Source organism: Notolabrus celidotus, chromosome 18 (genome assembly GCF_009762535.1).
Source record: "Notolabrus celidotus isolate fNotCel1 chromosome 18, fNotCel1.pri, whole genome shotgun sequence".
Taxonomy (NCBI): domain Eukaryota; kingdom Metazoa; phylum Chordata; class Actinopteri; order Labriformes; family Labridae; genus Notolabrus; species Notolabrus celidotus.
In genome coordinates this window covers 14,912,531-14,936,785 of record NC_048289.1, presented here as the reverse complement: position 1 = coordinate 14,936,785, position 24,255 = coordinate 14,912,531, and the positions used below count along the sequence as shown (strand labels likewise).

The 24,255-nt window shown below is 37.8% G+C and overlaps 3 protein-coding genes across 14 annotated transcripts in view; 1 reads left to right on the top strand and 2 right to left on the bottom strand.

The window, feature by feature from the left end:
* LOC117829957 (receptor-type tyrosine-protein phosphatase H-like) overlaps positions 1 to 20,558 on the top strand; it is a 26,204-nt gene extending 5,646 nt beyond the window's left edge. For 7 of the 10 annotated variants that reach the window (XM_034707805.1, XM_034707804.1, XM_034707801.1 and 4 more), the window contains 21 exons: positions 10,730 to 10,844; positions 10,996 to 11,259; positions 11,760 to 12,017; positions 12,168 to 12,416; positions 12,721 to 12,978; positions 13,196 to 13,453; positions 13,604 to 13,852; positions 14,045 to 14,302; positions 14,693 to 14,944; positions 15,108 to 15,338; positions 15,635 to 15,892; positions 16,096 to 16,189; positions 16,286 to 16,330; positions 16,556 to 16,637; positions 16,775 to 16,865; positions 17,006 to 17,082; positions 17,175 to 17,309; positions 17,963 to 18,085; positions 18,371 to 18,531; positions 19,515 to 19,650; positions 20,117 to 20,558. In XM_034707805.1, the coding sequence (XP_034563696.1) occupies positions 10,730 to 10,844; positions 10,996 to 11,259; positions 11,760 to 12,017; positions 12,168 to 12,416; positions 12,721 to 12,978; positions 13,196 to 13,453; positions 13,604 to 13,852; positions 14,045 to 14,302; positions 14,693 to 14,944; positions 15,108 to 15,338; positions 15,635 to 15,892; positions 16,096 to 16,189; positions 16,286 to 16,330; positions 16,556 to 16,637; positions 16,775 to 16,865; positions 17,006 to 17,082; positions 17,175 to 17,309; positions 17,963 to 18,085; positions 18,371 to 18,531; positions 19,515 to 19,650; positions 20,117 to 20,260 (3,738 nt within the window). In that variant the 3' untranslated portion in view covers positions 20,261 to 20,558. Of the gene's footprint in view, positions 1 to 5,447; positions 5,642 to 9,405; positions 9,743 to 10,729; positions 10,845 to 10,995; positions 11,260 to 11,759; positions 12,018 to 12,167; positions 12,417 to 12,720; positions 12,979 to 13,195; positions 13,454 to 13,603; positions 13,853 to 14,044; positions 14,303 to 14,692; positions 14,945 to 15,107; positions 15,339 to 15,634; positions 15,893 to 16,095; positions 16,190 to 16,285; positions 16,331 to 16,555; positions 16,638 to 16,774; positions 16,866 to 17,005; positions 17,083 to 17,174; positions 17,310 to 17,962; positions 18,086 to 18,370; positions 18,532 to 19,514; positions 19,651 to 20,116 lie in introns of those variants that run through there. The other 3 variants (XM_034707810.1, XM_034707800.1, XM_034707809.1) reach the window with 3 other exon arrangements.
* zgc:56095 (uncharacterized protein LOC406286 homolog) lies at positions 3,131 to 6,296 on the bottom strand. Of its 3 annotated transcripts, none has more exons than XM_034707819.1 (5): positions 6,051 to 6,164; positions 5,455 to 5,558; positions 5,170 to 5,316; positions 4,483 to 4,608; positions 3,131 to 3,694 (listed from the first exon to the last, which is right to left on the bottom strand). In XM_034707819.1, the coding sequence occupies exons 2-5, from the start codon at positions 5,554 to 5,556 to the stop codon at positions 3,545 to 3,547; spliced, it is 525 nt and encodes a 174-aa protein (XP_034563710.1). In that variant the 5' UTR covers positions 5,557 to 5,558; positions 6,051 to 6,164; the 3' UTR covers positions 3,131 to 3,544. The 3 variants fall into 3 exon arrangements, with proteins under 3 accessions (XP_034563710.1, XP_034563711.1, XP_034563709.1); XM_034707820.1 differs by lacking the exon at positions 6,051 to 6,164 and adding an exon at positions 5,650 to 5,792; XM_034707818.1 differs by having other exon boundaries at positions 3,140 to 3,694; positions 6,164 to 6,296.
* si:dkey-197c15.6 (putative nuclease HARBI1) lies at positions 20,523 to 24,255 on the bottom strand. Its single transcript, XM_034707813.1, has 2 exons — positions 23,439 to 24,255; positions 20,523 to 21,130 (listed from the first exon to the last, which is right to left on the bottom strand). Exons 1-2 carry the CDS (start codon positions 24,118 to 24,120, stop codon positions 20,706 to 20,708), a joined length of 1,107 nt encoding a protein of 368 aa, XP_034563704.1. The 5' UTR covers positions 24,121 to 24,255; the 3' UTR covers positions 20,523 to 20,705.

Here is a 24,255-nt window from a genome sequence, read left to right as displayed (position 1 = left end):
TGTCCCTCTACAACAACAGTACTCTCCAGCATTAAGTGCCTCACTGTAAGCACTGCAGCAGTTGTGCAGTTGTTCACTATCTACAATGTTAGAAATAAGTAATACTCCTTTGAAAAAATTATCTTTGCTATGCTTAATTAACTGAAACACTGAAAGCAGAGGGCTTTGTGTGGAAATGGACCATCATTTCTACAAATATTTAAACATATATTGAACCTCCAAGAAACACTTACGATTTACATAATAAAGCTAGACTGAAGTGGTGAATGTGTGGTCATATCAACCAATCATAAAGTCAAATAAATAGGCTGTTTGATTTTGTCTTTCCACTAAAAATAAATATATTTGGTTCATATTGGCAACATATGAACTTATTCGACAAATACACCAATTCATGTATTCTTGTTGACCACAAAGAGACGGTGCTCACTTGGCAGGTGACCAAGTTCATTCATAAACTTCTCCTTCATGTGGTTGTAGTCGTGTGCAGGGTGATGCTCTGTGTGGGAGTGTTCATGGTGTTCTGTGTGGTGTTCTGCGTGCTCATGATGAACTGGCTCTGTTGCCTCCTCTGACTCTGGTTCGGGTGACTCTGCAGCCCTCCTGGCACGGACACCAACACTGGCCACTCTCATGTCAGCTGTGAAAACAAAAGCGTCTGAGCAGTCATTCAGATGGTGTTCATTTGCTATTTTGGCCCTATAGTGAGAGATAACACATTTTCATATGTACTCTATGTAATCTCTATGTCCATGCATTGCAGTGCAGTTGGAGAGCATAGGACATCTCTAAGCCAGATGCTCAACATGGCTGACCCTAATCCCTCTGTTACTCTCATTCTCTCTGTCATCTCCTCCTCCCATAACTCAGACGTTCACTACCCTGTTTGTTCCATCCCCATTTTCCTCCCTTCACTGTCTCTGCATGTAACTGGATTAAACTCTGGTGCTACATTATTAATCCAAAATCCCAGATCCTCATAGCTTCAATACATAGGGATGGTTTCCTTCATCATTTTTTCCTGTGCACAGAGTTTTCATGAAGAACAGCTGTTTGGTTTTATCATAATTTAAAAAGATACTCAGGGGCTCAGATAAAAGAAAACCTATCATCTATTTATTGTATGGATCCAGTGCAAGTTAAACAGCAAAACCAGGATGAATCAAATATGTTTTATACAACAGTAATTTATACTGTATATCAGCACTGTATTGCACTAGGCACCACAGAGACAAAGTACAAGGTAGAGCAGGACATCCTCCGACTATGATGCACTCATTTGACATACTGTACTCTACAGTAGGATCTTATCTGTACGGAAACATGTCATTTACTGGATATTCTCAACCACAAAGTGTCTGGTAGCCTAGTGTTAAACACTAAGCTTCCACCTGAGAGTGAATAAGCAAAGTCCCACAGTTATCATTACAGAGTTTTATGAGTGCAGAAATTACTTTATGAGAATGCATGTTGTCCACGGCCATCATTTAAGTGTGTTTTCAAAGCATAACATATCCAGTGATCTGCAGTCTTCACATTTTATTCAAGTAAAAGAACAAAAATTACTCAGGAAGAATCATTACATTGGCTGAATTAGATTTAATAAAAACATCAGCAGTTCTATATAGATTCATAGGTGAGTCTTATCAGCTGTTTCAAAGGGGGTTATGTTTTTTTCTCAATCATCACACAAAAACAGTAGAGAGATCGACAGGAGCTATAAGTGGCTATGTCAAAAACAATGTTTGAGTCATTACATTTTCTTTTTTTCCCCTATCAAATGTAATGCTTATTCAATCAACCAAAACCTGAAAAGTTTAAGACTTCGTTTTTCTTACCTGATATGTTCCTTTACTATCCTTTACACCCAAGAACTTCTGAAGCAGTGTCGTTTAAAATCTTTTTCTTATTGCTTCTCTTTTGTCCTCACACCCTTCACATCCTTTTGTATGTTGTTGACTCTGACTGACATGCTCTTTTCAACCCTTTCCATCAAAGCTCAAGCGCTGGCAAATCACTAGAGCAGCGTTGTGATTTAATCCCCCTCTAGCCCTCCTCCCAATATTAGAATACTGACAACACATCTGTTGCTTTATGTCTTTTCAGAGAGATGCTTAAAGAGCAACTATTAACTTCTCATACATTTCCTTTCAGTAAAAAAGTATTTCACTCAGGAGATGAGGAAGATGTAAGGCTCCCCCTCATTGAATAGGAAAATTGTTCCTAACACTCAGGAGAGGTGTTTGTTCATCCACTAGACTGAAGAGATTGTGTGCATCCAGCCCTTCACTAATCCTCTCTGCATAGCTGTCCTCACAGTCAATCTACACACAACTTTCACTGAGAGAGGATATTCCATCCCGCCCATCGCTTGGCTTACCGTTTTACTGTACAAAACACACACATATCCGTATTTAGAGCACTGTGAAGCGTAATCTGCAGGCATGCTGCCACGTGTTTGCATCGCTTCAACTGCAGATCACAGGGGCACCAATCCAACATGAAACAGTTTCCTCTAATAGTTCAATTAATAAAGAGCTGAAAAAACAACTCACCGTGACAAATATCTGATTACATGAGCTTTTATTGAGGGGCTGTTGTAATTGATGGAAGATTTTTACTGTTGAAGCACTCTGGATTTATCCTGAATACACACAAAATACTTAAGCTATTGCAATCTGCTTATATTCCGTGAGCACTGTTGTATATTTCATCAGTCGCAGCAGGGTTTATTTTAATAATCAGAACTTATTTGATCTGCTAAATCATTTTAGGACTGAATAGATTAGACTTTTATTAACTCAATTATTTTATTATATCAATTTAGCATGCTGCTCTAGATGCAAACAAAACAGGACAATAAAACTAGTTCGTTCACATGACACACTGTACTCTATAGCTGAATCTTCTCAGTGCTGGAACATGTAATTTATTGGACATTTTTAACCACAAGTGTCTGGCAGGCTAATGTTTAACAATAAGCTCCCACCCGGCAGTGAGTAGGCAAAGTCCTTGTGTTATCATTACAAGTTCTATATGTTTAGACATGAGGAAAAACACAGTGATTACAAAAGATCAGATGATCAGAGGCCATCAAACTGGTTGTAAAGAAACAATCAAAAAATCAAGGTTTGCATAATTTGATTTATTTAGTCTTTAAATGACAATCCCTTTATTTAAATTATTTTGTTTGATTCAAAATTGCATTGATTTTAAAAAGATGTTTTTACATATCAATACCTGACAGACTGGAATGTATGACAAGTGATACAGATGATTCCAAATGAACTGACCCATTGAAACAGCTTATGAAAATGGTAGTTTTAAGTACCATATCAGTGAGAAAATTTTTCTAGTATGGTTTGTAAGATAAATTGAGGTATTTCTTGTTACTTTGCTGAGAACTTCTCTTGTGCCACAGCTACAAGAAGGAAGTTTGTGGTAAACTTTTTTCTTAACGGAGTAAAAAAGAGGGACCTTCCCCTCTTGTTTCTATCTAGCTTTTGAAATGTGGAGCTTATGTCACTGCGCTGCTGTGACCTTTTTACAGAGTGTGTTTATCAAACAGGTATTCTCCCATGGGACCCTGAGTCTCAGATGAGGTGAGACGGGTGAGACTGCCAATGTAGTCACCCAGCTTTTTGATGGTCTCATGGCTGTCGATGAGGAAGTGCTGTTCCAGGAAGTCACAGAGCTACAGAAATAGGAAGACAAAAAATAGAAGGATGTAAAAAGAAAAAACCCATGAAAGAGTGTTTATGTTTATACTAACACACTTGGCACAGACTATATAAAGCAGAAGTCCTAACTGGACATAGAAACGTTTTATTCACTGAGGTTTAGTGTGAATACAAGTCATTTCCATACATTTTGTCAAGATTTTGACTTCTTTATCTCCTTATTTCTAGACAACAATGCTGGTTTTCGCATAACATCAATATCATTTCAGTTTTTTTTCTCAAGATCCCAACTTATTTTTGTCATAACTGGATGACAATGCTAATTTATCTCATTACCTAGAGATAACAAAGCTTGGTTTCTCATGATAAGGGAGTTTTTTTTGGCAATCCATAACAAAAAAAAAGGCTGTTTGCTTTGATGGACCAGCCTGTCACATGCCATGATGTCACAGCCCACACTAAGGAGGTAATTTAAGCTAAATTATGTTTTGTTTTGTTCTTTTGAAACTCTGGGAATACCAGTGTTTCAGCACTAAGTTGAGATCGCAAGAAAACAAATGAATGTACTAATTATCACAATAAAATACATTTAATTAATTGTTTGAATGTTCGCTTAGGGCTTCCATTAAAGTAACCATAAAGTATTCCAGACTTTGATTATGCTCAGTACATACCACTTTTTTTTTTTCTTTTCACACAACTACAACACCATGCAACAGCGTCCTGTGACTTTCACAATCACTATCAGTTAGAAAAGAGAGTTAAACTTGGCAGTTTGACTATCAAACAGTGCCAGACTCACATGAGGGTCGGTGTGGCTGCCAGCTTTGCGGTGCACATCGAGGACACATGTATTCAAGGACTTCTGGTAGTCCAGGGAAAAAGTCATAGCATCCAGACCACCTCTCCAATCCTCCCTACTTGGTTTCTGGAGCAGAAAGAAAGAAATAATTATAACTAGATATGTACCAAGCTTGATTGAAAAAAGCTTAAATAGGTAACCAAACCAAGGTTATTATGGGTAACAAAAACTTGAGAAATAACGAAAAGTAGATTATCAGAAATAATGTTTGTTAACCGGATTAAAAATTAAAACAATAACAAACCAAAACTATTGTCCACTTACAAAACTGACTAAAGTAAAACAAAATTATAGAGAAAATGTTTCTATCTTTGTCAATGTATTGTATACATATATGACACAAGCACACTGACTGATGTGTTCTTAATGTTATGTTTTAGGTTGTTACACAACACTCTTTAAATGTCCTTTTGGGTCTCACCCCTGACACGTATCCAATATTACAAAACATGTATAAATAACACTAAAACTTATGAAAAGTAGACTGAAACAATGCGTTTTCATGAATATAAATTAAACTAACAAACCAGATTTAATGCTTACTAAATAAAAATACATAATAATACAAAGTTTAACACTCGTACAGCTTTGTAAGCCAGCCTGTGAAATAGAACATTGTGTACTAACAGCGATATTCTGAAGCAGAATTCTTCCTCCTCTCATGTTTTGATATTCCAGCAGCTTCTCAGCTTGTTCCCTCTCTTTCACCGAGCGCTCCAAGAAAAAGCTGGAGAAATTTGGAAGGGCCACATCATCCCTGTCAAAATACATCCCCTGGAAAAGACAAAGAGACACAGTATAAGAATTTAAGTGCAACTATAAGAAAGAAGGATTCTATCATTAGCTGTGGTTTAATTTTTCAATGTTTAACCTTGACTCTGCAGAATCAAGTCAAAGTTTAACATGTCATACCAGAGAAAGGTAGGTGTAGGATGCATTGAGCTTCAGGTTGATGAGCTTGTTGATGTCTCCTTCAGTCTCCGAATGGAGGTTTTGTTTGATCACAGACTGCATCTCTGTAAGAAAGACAAAGAAGTGTAAGTTACTTCACCTTAGAGGGGTCGGTGTCCTGGTTTGAAGCAGACTAAAGTCAACATTTGTAAGTACCTTCTCTCTTTCAGACAGCTAACTCTGCTACCAACACTTTCGTGCACTTGTCCTCTGAAGTGACCTTATAACCTTGCTGCTCTTCTTTACTAGCCTGCCTCAATGAAGCCGATATTTATCAGCTTTAGTCACACATCAGCCAGACAGTCGTCATGCATTATTATGAGATTTAGGTTCAGGTGGGTTGAGCCCTTTCTGGTCAGGTGGTTATGCTAACGTTAGCATCTTTTCTTAGCAGGCTTGGTGAACTGAAGCTCAAACAACCTGGACATGTAGGAATTCATCCAAAATAAAGCCACTACTAACTCTTACCCCCAAAAACTCAAACAGAGAGTTGAGTAAAAGCACAAAGAAACAGTGACTGATGTGCAAACAAACAAACAAACAAACAAACAAACAACCTCGTTGAAGCTGCACGCCTTCCAGCTTAGCATCAACTGAACATGAATTACCCAACAGATGAGCCTGCCTGTTTTCTAGTTAAATGCCTCCTTTGCTCATTTCCTTCACTTACTTGTTCTGTGATAGTAGTCCTCGCTATTCTAGCTGGCTTTATCTTTGTTTACACACCAGGCTGCAGCCCCCCTCCCCTGATAATGTTGGCTCGTTTGTGTGATCACAGGCTTGGAGAATCTCTGCTGCCACCTTTTGAGCTGGGTGTGCATGACACAAAGTATAGACAAGGGGTTCCCAAACATCCCCCAAATACAGGCGCCATAGACTCCCACTGTCCCTCAAAGTGATTTAATGTGGCTTAATTTAGCTGGTCTGCAGAAAGTTAGCCTACCTATATGAGCATGTGGCTGTGTTTCCTGTGCAATTGAATAAATTAACCTACTGCTACTGATGCTTTTGATAATTACCTGGTCACTAACCCTAAACTTAGGAGTCAAACTCATTACATTTTCTATTTTCAAGGTTTTATTTCCAGTTTAGCTACTATTTTTGTCGATATTATTTTTTACTATAAATGAGTAAAATGTACTATCTTTTAGATAACTTTTGTCATTCTACTTTTTTTTTTTTGTTGCATTTTTTTCAGTATTTCTTTGTCCACCAAAAGTTAACAAATCAATACAAAACCAGCAAAGAGAAGAAAAAATAAATGAATACAAAAAATACAGAAAAATATATAAATAATAATAATAATAATACAGTAAAAACAAAAAGGAAGATAAACATAAGAAAACAATATAAATAAAAAAAATAATATTTTTAAATAACTTGGAAAAAAAAAACATTCTGGAAGACATGTCATGACCCCCCATTTGTGTCTCACGACCCCCCAGGGGGTCCCGACCCACACTTTGGGAACCCCTGGTATAGATTATACTTTGTTTCAGACCCATTGGTCCATATCAGCACAAGAGTAATATAAATGACCAAAAATGAGTAAAATACATGTCCAGCAAGAAATAAAAAGATCATTTGACAACAGTTTACACATTCATTTTCATTAAGGCATAAAAATGCATTTTTTCCAATGTTTCCAAAAGCAAGAAAAATACCTTGTGTCACTTAATGTGGGCTGAGTGAGCTCCCTTAAAATTTCATTTTCTGAATCAGCTAAGCAACACATACATGCATACATCAAATGTCTCAGTAAAGCATGAAATGTAGGGACATTGTTTGATACAAACATAAAACTTGCACTGGTCCATCTTGGTAGTTGGAAAATTTGATATGCATCATTATGTGCTACTTGAAGCTTTTAGATTTTAGCTCTACTGTAACTGCACCACAAATGGGCAGTATAACACTCGTATACAATGTGAAATCTTATTATCATACACAATACGTATGAGCTCAATCTTGGCACCTTTTGATAGAGGAAACAAGCAAGAGGTCTGGAAGAATTCATAACTAATGGAACTTCTAAACAAACAATGCATAATTGCGACAAATGCGTAAAATGAGCGAGGATTTCGAGCCTTTTCTCTCCCAGGACTTTTAATGCTATCTGTCCCAAAAGCTCGAACAGACATTTGGGAAAGGGATTTTAGGTATTATGCACCCTCAGCCTATAGCTTGAAACTCAAGGATCTGGTGTCACTTATATAATAATGAAATAATAAACTTTATTTACATAACACTTTTCTTAACAAGGTTACAAAGTGCTTCACAACAAAAAAGCAGAGAATTACAAAGCATAAAAAACAGTGCAAACAGGGGGAAGAAAAAAGACAGAAGCAAAACGAGAGATCTAAATGCAGAGCAGCTGAAAATGTTTTTAGTGAGGATTTAAAAGCAGTTAAGGTTGTGGACTGTCTAATTGTCAGTGGCAGGGAGTACCACAAACTTGGAACTCTGATTGAAAAGGCCCGGTCACCTTTTGTTTTAAGGCAGGATCTTGGCACAACCAGCAGAGATGCATCCACAGACCTGAGGGGCCATCCAGGCACATAGGGGGTTAAAAGGTCACTCAAATAGTTTGGGGCCTGTCCATTTAATGTTTCTAAATCTAAAATGAAAGACCTTAAAGTAGAATCTTTAGGATGTTGTTGTTTTTAGTGGACATTGTTACAACTTCCTCCTAGGTAATTGCTCTTTCAGCGACAAACATTGTGCTTGTAAATTATACTTTGGTTCCCTATGAGTCTATGTCTGCAGGCTACTTTTGTGTTTCTCATTGCTGACTGTCTTGACCAGGTCTCCCTTGAAAAGGGGATCTTTGATCTCAATGGGACCAACCTGGTTAAATGAAATAAAAAATAAAAAATAAAAATAAAAACAGACAGACCCACAAAATCACTATAAAAGATATGGTTGTAATTATACTTAAAATCTGTTTTGAAGTTATAATTTTCCTGCTTACAAAGCTATTAGAACACTTATTGGCTAGAGAGCAATGTTGTTGTAAACAGTTGTCAAACTGTTAGTACGCCTACTTAAATAGAGGCGTATATGATAAGATTGTATTCAGCTCTTATACAGGTTAGTTTTAGAAAAATGAGGCTGGAGCTAAAGCTATTAAGTAAAAATGTAATGACATTCAGAATAGTTTAGCCAACTAACATTTATAAAATGTGTTTGTGAAATCCTGATGACATTTGATGAAAGCCATAAATGAGCACTATTTTAGTTCACCTGTCGGTACATAGACAGTGCAAGTCATTATAAAATAGAAAATTTCCATGCAGACATATACAAAACACAGTAAAAACAGTACATTTGCATGCAGACTGTTTGGATATACTTCCAAACACAACTACTGCTTGTTCTCAATATACAGAGCCTCAAAATAAATGTTCTCTTTAAAAGACAGATCATATTCTGTTACGTAATTCGAAGGGAGAACTGTGATCATTTATGATGGTTAACTTCCCTGTCATGCTACCAGATAGAGAACTCCAGACATTGTATTCTTTGACATTCCCCACTTTTATGGACTTCTGCATCATAAACAGTCACCATTGGAAATGTTTGTCAAAGCACAGTTCCTTATAGATCTCAACCACAAGGAGGCTATAATATCTCTGGCCTCCCAATACAGCCTGAAGAAAGCAAAAGCAAATCTATTGTGCTGTGAAAATAGACAGTTGTTTGACTGGGGATTCATTAAATAAGCATCTTTTTTGAACCCATGCACTTTAGAGCTACAGGGCCACAAACCTCAAAGTGGTCATGATAAAATTAAAGGCAATATAAGGCAATTACCGCAGATAGATATGTCAACGGGAGACACTTTGACCGTTAATAAGGAAGTAACAGGCGGGGCAAAGGTCTCTGTGGTTGTACAAGGCCAAAAAGGAGAAGCAGCTGTACAAAGTTGCTTGCTAGCGTGAGAAGGGACCAGAGACTACAGTGGGAGGACATGATCAGGAATTAAAAGTCAACACCTCTGGAGGTCGACCACCTCAGCGCAGGCACAAAGAGTTTCTTCGCTAGTCATTAGTGTTGTTGTTTTTGTCAACACACTTGGGAGAAATACTGATACTGATTATGATAGAAACTTAAAGTTTATCATGGGACAACGAAAAAATAACTAGTTCACAATCTGAACATAGATTTAAACCATTACAAAATGAAGCTTTTATCTTTCAAGATAATCTCTGACAAGTTGCTGCTGTGTGTCTTCCTGTGTCTACTTTGGGTAAGTAATTCTTTAACCTTCTGCTTTGATAGTAATCAGATAGTTAACTTTCAGTCCAGAGAAGGTAACCCTCAACAAAAGCCAACTATAGAATCTAAACTACAGTGAGGATTCAATCACAGAATTACAATGTTTGAAATATAAGTAGACATAAAACAACAAGACTGGGACAACTTGATAATGATGGACTTTTTCAGATTGTGAAATATTGAAATGAGAATTAATTCTTTCCCAGCAGCAGTTATCTTTTCTCAGTGACTTCCTCTGAGGAAGAAACATGTATGAGGAAATGACCCAAAATAAAACATAAACAAAAGCTGTGCATTCAGCATTTTATGAATGTATTTAATTTAAGATAATATGACGATATTTTTTATAATAGTCCACATTTTTAGGAAGGTATTTTTAGGTTATCATTTGGTACAATGTGAAGCCTATGGGAGATTTATTTTTTAACTACAAATTGTCCACAAATATCTGGGTTTACTGAATGTGACTTTCTGTCATTTTCAAAAATAAAAATCTGTGGTTCGCAGTTATTTCTGCTTTAATATTTCCCTCCAGCTCTTATAGATGTGTATCTGAGGTATTTCACTGAGTGTGAATATGGAGTTAGAGGTAAAATAAAGACAAGTCTGAAAATATTTTTGGAAAAATTTACAGTTTAGACCTCAGACGTCCCCTTAAGGCTCCAACTGTAAAATATGTTTCTGTGAAAAGGTCCTTAGGCCTGTCATTAATGTTAGTTTTGCATAATTCTCAACTTAAAAGTAGAGTAAAACACCTCTAAACAGTCATGTTGTTCTAAACTTGGGGGATAGGTTACTGTTACTGTAAATGTATTTTAGGGTATGACACCATGATGGTTAAGTAACCTTTCTTGAAGATAAACACAGATTACATTCAAGTTTTCCCAACCATGTATGACCAATGAGCTTTTTTACAATTCCTTCTATTTGTTTTTAAAGTGTTTAATTCTGTGTCCAGGTTGTCACTGACACCAATGCACAATCAGCAAAGGACACATCAACCCTAGCAGTGGAAACTGTAACGACACAAAAAGCAACAACACAGCCAACCACCATCTTAACTACAACTGGACGTAAGTGTGAGCTGCCTTTTCTCTTCGACATGGTTGATGACATGTCTGTAGTACTCTTTGTTATAAATAATACCTGTCATAAACGTTAGTTGTTGAGACCAAAATATTTGAACCTTTTACTGTAATGAAACTGTCAACCATTTGTTTTCAGCCCCCGATAATGTCCAGGAAGTTGAAGTGACGAAGCAGAGTGAAACAAGTATAACTCTGACATGGGACAAAGTCAACAACATCTCAACATACTTTTTGAAATATGAACACAACGGTGCAAAGGAAACATTTATCAATGATACCAGTGGAGGCTCAATTTCATTTGAGGTCACTCCTCTGACTGCTGGGAGAAGATACAGTTTCACTGTCATCACTACATTTAATGCAGCCAACAGCACTGGAACAACAGCTGACACGTTCAGCGGTAAGTAACATTTCATATCATTGTTTAGAGTTCTGATCAAGTGATTTATTTAGCATTTTCAAATTGCATGGATAATTTCTGTTTCCCCCTTCTTCATGACACAAACAATAGGTTACATTCATCAGATTTACAAAATGAAAATTGCAATAGAGACATTGTATATCCATTGGGAGAACTGAATAACTTTTTTTTTTCTACATCCAAGGGCCTCGTAAACTTTGCTGATAAATTACTGAAATAAAGTCAGTGCCTAAAATGCCTTTTCCCTAATAATGGGTTTATGCGCAACCAAGTTAGGTTGGAAAACAATGTTTTCTCTGTGCCGGATACAAACTGTATTATCGGCAATATTAACATCATTAACATTATGATATAGTGATTTTTCTTTGTTTGAAATACTGCTGAAAAAAGAACATTTTGCCTGGGGTATCCTGTCAGCTTTTTTGTTATAAAAATCTAAATGTATGGCGTCTCTTTTGCCATGTTCCTTTACTCTCCAGCTCCTCGTAACGCAGAAGAGATAACAGTAGTGGGACAGAGTGAGAGCAGCATCACTTTGCAGTGGAAAAAAGTGGATGAACTACTCGATTACATTTTTGTGGTCAATGGAAGTGAGATAAATGTTACTGCACTAGATGGAGAAGATACAGTGACATACACAGTCTCTGGACTGCAAAGCGGGACAGAATATGAATTTGATCTGTTCACTGTGTTTGAAAACATCAGAAGCAGTGGAGTCAAATACACTGCAGTCACTGGTAAGATGTTTTTCCTCTGAAATGTGTTGTTCTCTAATTATTATTGACAGCCTATAAAATAATGTTCAATGTAAATTATGAGCTCTTAATTTATATCCATGTTTTTGTCCCCAAAATGTGATCCTTCCCTGTTATTTCTGTCCATTCTAGCTCCTCTTAATACAGACCAGTTAAGATCAGTTGAACAAACAGAAACCAGCATCACTCTGCAGTGGACCAAAGTTAATGGCTCATTTGATTATACACTTGTGTACCATGAAAATGAGATAAACATCTCTGCATCAAAAGGACATGAAGTGACAGTTAAAAATCTCACAAATACAACAAGATACAACTTCACCCTCTTCACTGTGTTTGAAAATGTCAGAAGCAGTGGAGTAACCATCATGGCACCCACTGGTAAGATAATCATTTCCCTCTTTTGTTGCCTCAAACAAGATCTAGAAATAACCCAAAACACATTTTAAAACAGTTTACATTTTTCATTGATATGTACAATGCTTAATTTTTCTTAAATTTTGCTGATAAATTACTGAAATAAAGTGCAACCTCTCAATGTTTGCCTTTTCTTTAATAATGGGTTTATACACAACCAAGTTAGCTTGGAACAAAAACAGAAAAAACATCAACAACAGGATAAGAATTTAATTTATGCAAATAACATTTTTCAACAGTTTCTTCACCATGTTGTTTTACATTCTAGCTCCTCCAAACCCAGGGGGTCTTAAAATAGTTGGACAAAATGACACCAGTATAACTCTGCAGTGGAATAAAGTGGAGAACCTCCTTAACTACAAACTTAAGGTTGATGAACTAGAGGTAGAAGTCCTTGCAGTGGCAGGACAAGTACTGGTGACAAAAACATTCGACCAACTCGAAAGTGGGACTAAACACAGTTTCAGTCTCTTTGCTCTGTATCATCATGTCAGAAGCAGTGGACTTAACATCTCTGCAGTCACAGGTAAAATGCATGATTTGTTATTCTAAATGTTTTCACTGTGCCTGATACAAACTGTATTATCAGCAATATTAACATCATTAACATATGATATAATGACTTTTCTTTGTTTGAAATACTGCTGAAAAAAGAACATTTTGCCTGGGGTATCCTGTCAGCTTTTTTGTTATAAAAATCTAAATGTATGGCGTCTCTTTTGCCATGTTCCTTTACTCTCCAGCTCCTCGTAACGCAGAAGAGATAACAGTAGTGGGACAGAGTGAGAGCAGCATCACTTTGCAGTGGAAAAAAGTGGATGAACTACTCGATTACATTTTTGTGGTCAATGGAAGTGAGATAAATGTTACTGCACTAGATGGAGAAGATACAGTGACATACACAGTCTCTGGACTGCAAAGCGGGACAGAATATGAATTTGATCTGTTCACTGTGTTTGAAAACATCAGAAGCAGTGGAGTCAAATACACTGCAGTCACTGGTAAGATGTTTTTCCTCTGAAATGTGTTGTTCTCTAATTATTATTGACAGCCTATAAAATAATGTTCAATGTAAATTATGAGCTCTTAATTTATATCCATGTTTTTGTCCCCAAAATGTGATCCTTCCCTGTTATTTCTGTCCATTCTAGCTCCTCTTAATACAGACCAGTTAAGATCAGTTGAACAAACAGAAACCAGCATCACTCTGCAGTGGACCAAAGTTAATGGCTCATTTGATTATACACTTGTGTACCATGAAAATGAGATAAACATCTCTGCATCAAAAGGACATGAAGTGACAGTTAAAAATCTCACAAATACAACAAGATACAACTTCACCCTCTTCACTGTGTTTGAAAATGTCAGAAGCAGTGGAGTAACCATCATGGCACCCACTGGTGAGAAATCGGTTTTCTTTTATATTATTCAAATAAAATTTGTATGATAACATCATACATTAATAACATGGCTGTTATTAATATTGTGTTAAATCAATTCAACATGTTTTTAATAGGTAAGAAAAACAGTATATCCTATCCTAAGAACATGCCAGATTTGACTCCTCTTTTCTCCGTCATTTTGAATCCCAGCTCCTCCTAACACAGAAGAGTTAAACGTATTTGGACAAAATGAAACCAGCATCACTCTGCAGTGGAAAAAAGTGGGTGCCATCCTTGAGTATAGAATTGTGTTTGATAGCCGTGAGATAGTTGTCCTTGCATCAGCAGAAGATAAACGAGTATCAGATCAAATCCTTGGACTTGAAAGCGGGACAAAATATGATTTCAGAGTTTTTGCTCTGTTTGAAAACGTCAGAAGCAGTGGACGAAACTTCATAACTGCCACTGGTAAGATGTTTTCTCCTTCACATGTCTTGAACAAGAGCCTAAACTGAGCTCTCAAATCAATCATATCTAACAAAGGGATTTTTTTCTTTCATTATTTCTTACTGTGGCAGTATTTTTTTGTTCCTCTAGTGTTTCTCCAGGTTTAGTTTTATATAGCACAGACCAGTTTAAATTGGTTCGACAAACATCAATGTTGCCAACAAATAGAAATATGTACACAAAAACTAAACGTTTTGAAGTATGACTGAAGATGATTTCAGCCAGTCCATCATATTTAATTTATTTTTGATTTTCCTAATTTTAAATGTTCTAACACACAGTGATTGTTTGAAGATTGTGATTTCAGAGTCACATTATTTGCAGTGAGTGAAGGCTTTTTTTTCTCATCAGTTCCCTCAATGGTGGCTTCAGTTAATGTGACTGAACGCTCTGTGGACAGTGTAACCCTGGTGTGGAAGAGTGTGCGGAAAGACTGGAGCTACTCTCTCAAAATAAATGGAAAGGTTTTCAACCATAAAGGATCACAGGATGTTTTATCACAAGTAATCTCTTCTCTCAAGCCTGGGACAGAGTATCCATTCAGCGTGAGCACAGGTTTCTTTGGACTCAACAGCACTGCTTACGAAGACTTCACAGTCACAGGTACATACAGAACAGCTGTTACAGGAGCTTTTTCTGTTTGAATTAAAAGTGTTGATGTAAATTGACAAAGAACATACAAGTCCTGGTTCTGGAAAGATTGAGTGTTTTTTTTTTCTGCAAACTATACCAACCAAAGGTAATCATCTGCTATCATTCATTGCAGCCATAAACTGTGCAAATGTAAACTGGCATGTTACAAACTCGTCGATCAAAGGAACGATTGAAGGCTTGTTTACAAATGCAACAGCAACAAACAAATCACAAACTCATGTCAGTTCTGAAGATGGCATTGTGTCGTTTACTGGCCTTTATCCTGGAGCAACCTACGAGGTGTATCTGGAATATGAGAAAAACTCCATACACTTTAATCAGTGTAGCCACGCAGTGACCATCAGTAAGTACTAATCCATTTGATCATATTCCTTCATGTTCCTGAAATTAATTAATGAACCCTGAGGAAAAAATGCGTGCACACTTCAACAAAATACCCTTTCTTTCAAACAAGTAGAAGAAAGTGCTATTTACAACAATTTTGAATGATTCTCAACAATTCGGTTTTTTTACATTGTGTGCATTTTTTTAAGGGAATTCTTATAAAACCTCTGTGTTTGGTATTTAAATGCTTGAATTGGTGGATGTGTTGTGTTTTTGAAGATCCCACAAAATATTTTTTCCTTTTCTTTCATGCAGTTCCTCCAGATATAAAGCCTCACTGTGAGTATTGGGCATCTGGATATTCTGTCTACATTGCCTGGGACACGCTGGCTGGCATCTGGACTGGAGTGAAGGTGAAGGTGAATGGGGAAACTCACTCTTCTAATAACAGAGAACAACATGTCATAATACCTGGATTCCAACCTGCAAAAACATATGCGATGTCTGTTGTTACACTATCTGGAGAAAGGAGTTCTGCACCGTTTGCTTTTCAATGTTCCACTGATCCCAGGGGTGAGTATAGAACTTTACTCTGAGTACAAGTTTCATTGACTTTGGTTCTTACTTTTCATTGTACTGTTTAGTATCAAACTTGCCTCTTGTTTCTCTTTCTAATACAAAGACTATTCAGTGGTTCACTATGATATAAATAGGAACCGCATATTCGTATCTAATTTCTGTTGCAGAGCATTTACTTCAGGTATTTCTCTCTGCAGGGGTCATTGCAGGGTCAGTAATGGGTGTGCTCCTTTTTCTTGTTCTGGTCTGTTTGGCTGCCTTCATTTTGTTGAAAAGACCGGATTTAATCAGGTTGGCTCTGCCTCAGTGACCGTAGTCAAATTATCTCAATCTAAACTGTACCGAATCAGACTCAGTTACTGAATCTAATTCCTTTTTCCCCCACAGTCAATCATTCATCGGTGGTACCAAACAAACCAATAAAAAGCCCAAGTAAGTATAATTTTTATAATTCTCTCTGATGTTTACTACGCTTTCGGTCTCTTAAAATGTGGAAAAAGAAAGAAAAGTAGGTATTGGAAAACATTAACTTGTAAAAGTAATGCTGTTAAAATATTTTCTATTCATGATTAATATCAATCCTTACTCTGTCTTTATGTATGTCAATTTCTTGCATTATGTGACACTACTTTTCTTATATTCATTCATTTTTTTCAGAGCTATCTCTGTGACCAAATTTGCCGACCATGTCTACCACTTAAGTGCGGACGAGAATAGAGGTTTCAGCCAGGAATATGAGGTATATAAAAACAGTTTATTGTTTCTCAATCTTCCTCTTGTGATTTCCAGTAAATATGTAAAAACTTCCTGTTTAAAGTTCAGCATTAATTTGTTATCTGTTGACCTTTGTGTCAATCACCTGCTGTGTCATTCAAGAGCCTCATGCCTGTCGGCACAGAGCAGACACGTAAGGATGCTAATCTTCCTGAAAACAAACCGAGGAATCGTTTCAACAACGTCCTGCCATGTAAGCCTGCGCTTTGACAGCTGGATCAAGCTATCAGGGCTATAAACACTCATACAATGGTTCAGATCCACTGATTCATTCCAGATGTGGATGTTTGTTTCTTTGTTGTGGTGCAACCATTTGTTGTTATGCCTTGCTAGATGACTGGTGTCGTGTGAAGCTAACCTCATCAGGTGCAATTGGGATGCCAGACTACATTAATGCCAATTATATGCCAGTAGGTATCACTCATTAACTGATGATCATTTAATAAAGGGCTTTTTGTAATAATTGAACACCACCATGCAGTGACCAAAAATGTCTTCTCAGGGCTACAACAATAACAGAGAGTACATTGCCACTCAGGGTCCTCTGCCCTCCACAATCAATGACTTCTGGAGGATGATCTGGGAGCAGAGGGTGAAAGGCATTGTCATGGTAACCAACTGCAAAGAGAGTGGAAAGGTGAGTCCTCAGGTAGAAGTTGAATCTTTAATTCCAGATTGTATGTGAAGTGAATCATTTGCTCTTATGGCTGACATTTTCACAAATGGTTAAAGTTAAAGTGTCCTACTGTGTCCTCACATTCTGCTCCTTTCCCATGAGTACGTTTTAAAGGCACAGTGTGTAGAATTTAGAACCACTTAAAAGAACAGACTTGGTAGAAATGGATTTTCATACTCATGAGTTAGAATGAGGCTTTTATATCTACATAAGGAGTGGGTCCCCTTTCATAGAGGTCGCCATCTTGCACTGCCATGTTTCTACATTAGTCTAGAATGGACGCATTGGTAACATTAGTGTTTTAGAATTTACTGAGTTGCTGTAGGAAAATGACACAAGAAGAGATTGGTCATTGTGTGCAGAATCATCTGTAGTGCCATATGTTTTTGGTATTAAAATCTTGATAAATGGAGGATCATACTCAGGCATCACAGGAGCTTCTTGTCCTTGAAGGTCACTGTTGCTTTACAGGAGGGAGGAGTGAGCAAGGGAGCATTTCAATGTAGATTCTGGCCGCTAGATAAACTAATCATTTCTATTTTCCACATCCTGTACCTTTAAAAACTTTCAGTCCTTTTTTAATCTTTTAATTCTGTTCTGTATCCATTCCCCAGACTAAGTGTGAACAATACTGGCCTGAAGACAGAAAACCCTGCCTTTTTGGAGAGTTTGCGGTCACGCTCAGGTCTGAGAAGAAGGAGCTCTACTGGACATTGAGGGAATTTATGTTGAAACATGTACGTAAACATGTGAACAGCATTGATGATATACCTTAATTAGCTGTATCTTTAGATAACAGTATAACTCAAAAGTGTAATTGTGTACACCTTTAGCTCTTTAAGACCAAAAGTACCTTTTTGAAAAATAAGTAAACGTGTTTTGGTAGAACTGACAGCAGAAAAGCTGGTTTGTACAAAATCGACTTCCAAGAGAAGGATGCGTGACAACTTAAATTTACATGCACTCATTAAGAATTGTAGACTTACAGTATTTTAACTCCACTATACATTTCTTTTTCACAGAAAAACTACTCCGAGGAGCGTACAGTGAAGCATTTTCACTTCACAGCCTGGCCTGACCACGGAGTCCCACAGGGCACACAAGTCCTGATCCAGTTCAGAGGACTGGTGAGACAGCACATTGAAAGAGAAGGGACTGGAGCACCTACTGTGGTTCACTGCAGGTACATAATGGAAAGCTCATGGACAGCTTTTATAACTTAGTCTTTGAGTAGCATGATTACAGTATTTCTCAACTGCTAAAACACTAAACCCTATTGTCTGAACCAAATTCCTTAGCGGCCTGAAAACATGTATTGAATCAGTCACTCTTTTGGCAAAACCATAAGCACTTTTCACCTGGTTAGACACAACTTGCAAACACATTCTCACTCACTAAAACACATGTTGCACTGTGATGCAGTTGTGTTGCATTATGGTAAGCACAGGTAGCAAAAGTTAAACACATTTGAAGCACAGGTGTCACAGCTTTAAACACAATGACTCAAAATTGATCACAATTGTGGCTAATGATGTGAGGAAACTAATATAAGCCTGGATCCGGCACGCCAGGGTTTTTTCCCCCCCGTTACCTGACCAGGGAGAATGTGGCCTGTGATGTGGGTGAAGTCCTGTGGCCTGACCCATCACGAAGACCTGATACGTGTCTGAATGATTGTAGATACTGTAAGCACTTCAGTTTGATTTTGTGGATTACACTGTAATGTGCTTCTCATTTATATATTTTTTGTCTTTAATTTTACTGTATACAGGTTCTACATTCAAAGAGGATTTCTTTTTTTTATTCATTTAGCCTCCTGAACAATAAATATTATTTCTGCAGCTTCATGTCCTGAGCATTGTGTTTTAAAAAAATTTCACGTATTGTGTAAGGACTGCTTAGTATTGTTTTTAATTTTGACTGACTTTAGGTATGATCTGACAACATTGTTTGGTTTTGCAGGAAGATTCAGAGGTTTGGTGAATGTAGTTTGATAATTGGGTTTAGTGCTTATAGTGTTGAGAAAAGCGTGGTGGATGTTAAGAAATGTGTTTTAGCAAATGAGAAATATTGTAAAAAACGATTTGCTTCAAATCCATTAGAAGTACCCGACAAGCATAATTTCTGACAAGAATTAGATCACCTTTTTTGTCTTGTCTCTTTCAGTGCTGGGGTGGGGAGGACAGGCACCATCATTGCCCTGGATGTTCTACTTCAGCAACTTGAGAAAGAACGAGCAGTGGGCATCAACGCCTTTGTGCACAAAATGAGGCTGAGTCGACCGCACATGGTGCAAACAGAGGTAAAAATATGTACTTTGCCACAGGCTGTGGTTCCACTTCCTTTGTTAGGTTATCCGTGCAGGGTTGGGTCTGTTTTGCTGCTCCCTATACTAAAACACATGTAAAACTGAAATGTTAATGTTGTTGTGCATTTGCATCCTCTGAAACAATAAGTTAATATTTTCATTTACTGGCCATTTTAACTTTTACATGCAAATCTGCTAATTTTTGTGTTTTCTTTACACACATACACAAAGTATGAACACACACATAAATAGAGCCAATGCCATGGTTGTGACAAGATCACCTGAGACTTGTGCATATCTACCCAAAACAGCAGATTGTGGTAAACCATTTCACCCTGTGGTAAAATGTGCAAAAGGAAGTGTCAGGCAGATCATATTGCTTATATCACTCCACTCTCAGAGTTCTGCTTTTCAAATGACTGCTGTGACAGCTGCTGTGGTTTCTTTTCTTTTTTTTCAGTCCCAGTATGTTTTCTTGCACCAATGCATCATGGACACTCTGCAGCAGAATGAGAAGAGCGAAGAGAACATCTATGAGAATGACGACATGATGTATGTGAACGCTACTGCTCTCCGAGAGTTTAACAACGGCAGCCAAGCTTAACTAGAATGTCAGTCTCAATGCACTAAATGAAAAGCTAATGTTTAATTCTACATGCTAAGTTTGGTTAAACGCTGTAAATTTGACAAAATATATTGTATATTTACTGTAGATGTGTGCTGCTCTCAAATTATATTTAAGTTTTATTCCTTAACTTTTCAGTGTGTATAACTATAATGATTGTAAATTATTATTATGAGGGGAAAAACTTCAGAGGACAAAAGAATGTTTATAAATTGCATGAAGAAATGTAGGAAGAACAGAATGATTTTCAAGAAATAAAATACTTTTATTCACGGGATATGCCTGAATGTGTTGCAACAAAGCTGAAAAAAAAAACAGATATCACACAGCATTAGCACAAGTGAAAAAAACTCTTGGTCCCTGTGTTTGTCCATGAAAAGGGTCACCAAGTTGTCACTTCACAAAGTAATTATACCTGTTCTGCTCACACGTTCTCTGTGATTCTTTCACTCTGTGGAATTCTGCTACTTGAGACATTGAGAAATTTAGCCTTGATGAGTTCCTGTCTGGCTTTCAAAGCCTCAGGGTTGATTTCTGGCTCTGAACGTGCCTTGCCCTGATGCAGGGGCTCAATTTTACCAGCAACAGACAGGGGAGGCACGGAGAACTTCTTGGCGATGTTGTGCAGGACGCTGCACGCCTTAATGATGTTAGACTTTTTATTCAAAGAACTTTCTTGTGCAAAACCGAGCTGCATCAAACACCTGAAACGTTTCTTCATGCAGCAGAGCGTTGTCTGCATGACATCATGGATCTTTGTGTGGGCCTCGTTGAAGCGGGTCTCGCTATCATTTGCAGGTTCTGACAAAGGAGTCAGGACATGTTTGCTTAAGTTGTAGCCTTTCCCCCCTTTAAAAAAAACACAAGAGATTACAATTAAAACAGCATCAGAAAAAATGATTAACCTAATACTGGACTAGCAAGGTAACAACCTTTGAATCTATACTCAGAATTGGAGAACTGAATGTGTACGCCTACACAAAGGAAACCACAATTACTCAACCCGGGATGAGTGTTCTATTTAGACTGTCATAAAGCAGTCAACCGTTTCTGTAGCTGAATACCCACTAAAAAGACATGCATCATCTACTGAGCACACATTTACATGAGTGGAAACTGAACTACTGTCACCAATGACTTCTGTTTGTAAATTGTAAATGAATAACCATGAGATGCAGTATGACTGGATTGTACAGTATGTTTACAAAATGTTGCAGTCTTAATATCTGTATTCTGTTGGAATATGACTGTTTTAGAATAACTTGTTACTCTGCTACTAATCTGTGCACACTTTTTCACCGCATCCCTGGTTTTGTAAACATTTGTAAATTTACTTATTTAGATGTGTATATACGTTCGCAAGATATGCTTATTGTACTTATTTAATTTTAATTGCTAATATTTTTTAATAATTACTATTTCATAGGCTCTTGTTTACTTTATACTGTTTTGCATTATCTACTTTGCTGTTGTAACACTTTAAATTTCCCTGTTGTGGAACAAAATAAAGGAATATCTTATCTTATCTTTTCAACCAGAGAAATGAACACATTTCATCTAAAAAAAAATGCAAATAAGAAACCCTCAGTGCTTTTTAAAATGGACTCACTGTTTATTACTAAGGGGAGTGGAAGTGTTGCAGGACAACTTATAGACAGTAAGCTTGTATGAAGCACTCTAAAATAGAGGTTGTGGGTGCTGCCATTGTAAATTGTCAGTGGACACGGGCCCTCAATCTTTATGCTGACCATGGCCGTAACTACCATTGAGGACACCGAGGTCATGTCCTCTGTATTTTTTTCAAGTGACAAAAAGAAGGTGATATAAATGACTGCAAATATACTCTACAATCTTTGGTAATCGTAGCGGTTTGTGGGTGGGCTGTCTCAAAAATCTGCTAGATTTGTACCGATTTCTGATGTACAGACCGCTACAACAGCCAAGGTAACGCAATAAAAGTTCTCGGTTACATCTAACGTTATTCCCAACAGGACAGGAAGAGGATGATAGGGGGATAAAAAATAAGAAAAGTGGTGAGTGAGAAGTCAAGTGCTGCCCACAGTTCCCCACCCAGGACAGGATTATCCTCGTAGCATATACTGTACACACACACTGATGTTAAACAAACAATACTGTCCTCATCCAGTTCAAACAATGTAATGACCATAGAGGTTTTCTGTGGCAATCATACTTATATAGCCTAAATTTAACAACATACCAACTGTAAGAGTAATAGGATCATTGTATAACCTAAATTTTACTTTTACTCTTGTGCTGTCACTATTTAGTATTTGAATGATTTAAATGTGTCTCAATGTTGATATGAAGGAGGTGTATTTTATTTAACTTCACGATCCTCCTTACAATTTAGCAGGAGAGACAAGTTAGGAGAGATGGGGACAGACAGTGGATGAAGGAACGGAAAGAGAACAGCTTGGAGGCAGAAGTGTTGATAACGCAGATCAACAGCAGAGAGACACAGAAAAGGAGGCTGAGGGAAAGAGTGAAGCAGACTCACAGGGACAAGAGAGGGAGAGCAGCACTGAGGGAGACAAAGATGGAAGAGAGATGACAGAAGAGGGGGGGAGCCTGTCTTCATGAATGGGATCCTGCCAGGTACAAAAATAAAAAGCTAAATGATGAGAAGTAAAGCCTTCTGAACAACAAGCAGATTAATCAAAGCCACAGTTACCCCCAAAGGAAGTTTGGTCAGAGACTGTTACAATACAGCAACAAATGGGAGGATAAATATCCATGGTTGAGGTATTCAGTGTCAGAAAATAGTGCATACTGTGCCATCTGTATGCAAAATTGTGTGCAATCTTTACCAAATTTTGACCTGGTATTTGTCAAATCCTGGTTACGGCCTTGATGCCGACAGCCTTGTTTGCTTTTGTAGGTCCCTAAGAGGCATTAAAACCTATTTCTAATGTCTGTCTGTTGCAGCACCAGTCACACACTCTTCATCAGAGCTTTAGGGGTTCATTTGAGGGAAACTTATGAGGTAATGTACATGAGCTTTAGTTTACATTGAAATTCACTCTAAAAATACACTGGCAAGGTTTGAGTAGGATTCATGTTTTGTCATGCATGTTTTCTACCTATGATCAAACAGACTCCCACTCACTATCTTCTGCTCCTTTAATCTGTTTCTTACCAATAACCCAATAGGGTCCGTGTATTTCCTCCTCCATTTCCCTCCCTTTAAAAGACGACTCCCACAGTTCCTGCTCAAACGTCCTACCCAAGCAGCACTTCTCCACACTCAGTACGTTTCCGTCGGAGTCACATATGATCTGACTCACCACCGATGTGTACCCCCAAGAGTTCACAAAGGACCTGAACGTGTCCTCGTATGGGGAGGCTCTGATTCTAAAGTGCGCAGCAGCCAGGACGCCCAGCACGTTGGGAATCCCACATAACTTCTCCGTCTTGAATGCCACCTTGCATTTGGCATCGTGTGCCAGTGGGAATGAGATAAACTGATCCGACATGCCTGCGATGACCCCGGATATGATACTAATGATGGCGAGGCAGTCCGACTGGGTCTGTCCGACCCTCTGCAGGATGGAGGTGGAGGAGGCTCCGTGTGCGTAATAGTTCAGTGTCACCATAACCATCTCGTCGAGAGACAGCGTGGATTTCTTCAGAGCCGCCGTTTTCATGCGGATGCGGGTAGCATCTAGAATGAAAGCGATGCAGGGTCTGTTGAGGTGGAACATCCGAAACAAAGCTTCATCATCAAACTCGTCGAAACAGCTCACTGACCCAGAATCAGAGTCGCCATTTCCAAGGAGCTCCTCCTGGACTGCAAGCCACACTGGGAAAGCGAACGCCATTTCATAAATGATGCTGTTAGTTTAGTATAAGTAAGGACAACGACTGCCAGATAATTCCAAAATAATACACACAGAGGCAAATTGCAGGGACCCACAGTCTTCTTCAAGGTTTAGGAAGTGCGTAAAGTTGTACGC

Excerpts from the sequence above, each read along its gene's own strand:
- zgc:56095 (XM_034707818.1), bottom strand. The coding sequence starts at position 5,556 with ATGCAGTCTGTGATCAAACAAAACCTCCATTCGGAGACTGAAGGAGAC. Across the intron at positions 5,317-5,454 it reads CCTACACCTACCTTTCTCTG|GGGATGTATTTTGACAGGGA; the intron begins GTATGACATGTT and ends TGTCTTTTCCAG. Across the intron at positions 4,609-5,169 it reads TTCTGCTTCAGAATATCGCT|AAACCAAGTAGGGAGGATTG; the intron begins GTTAGTACACAA and ends TTTCTGCTCCAG.
- si:dkey-197c15.6 (XM_034707813.1), bottom strand. The coding sequence starts at position 24,120 with ATGGCGTTCGCTTTCCCAGTGTGGCTTGCAGTCCAGGAGGAGCTCCTT. Across the intron at positions 21,131-23,438 it reads CGGACCCTATTGGGTTATTG|GGGGGAAAGGCTACAACTTA; the intron begins GTAAGAAACAGA and ends TTTTTTTTAAAG.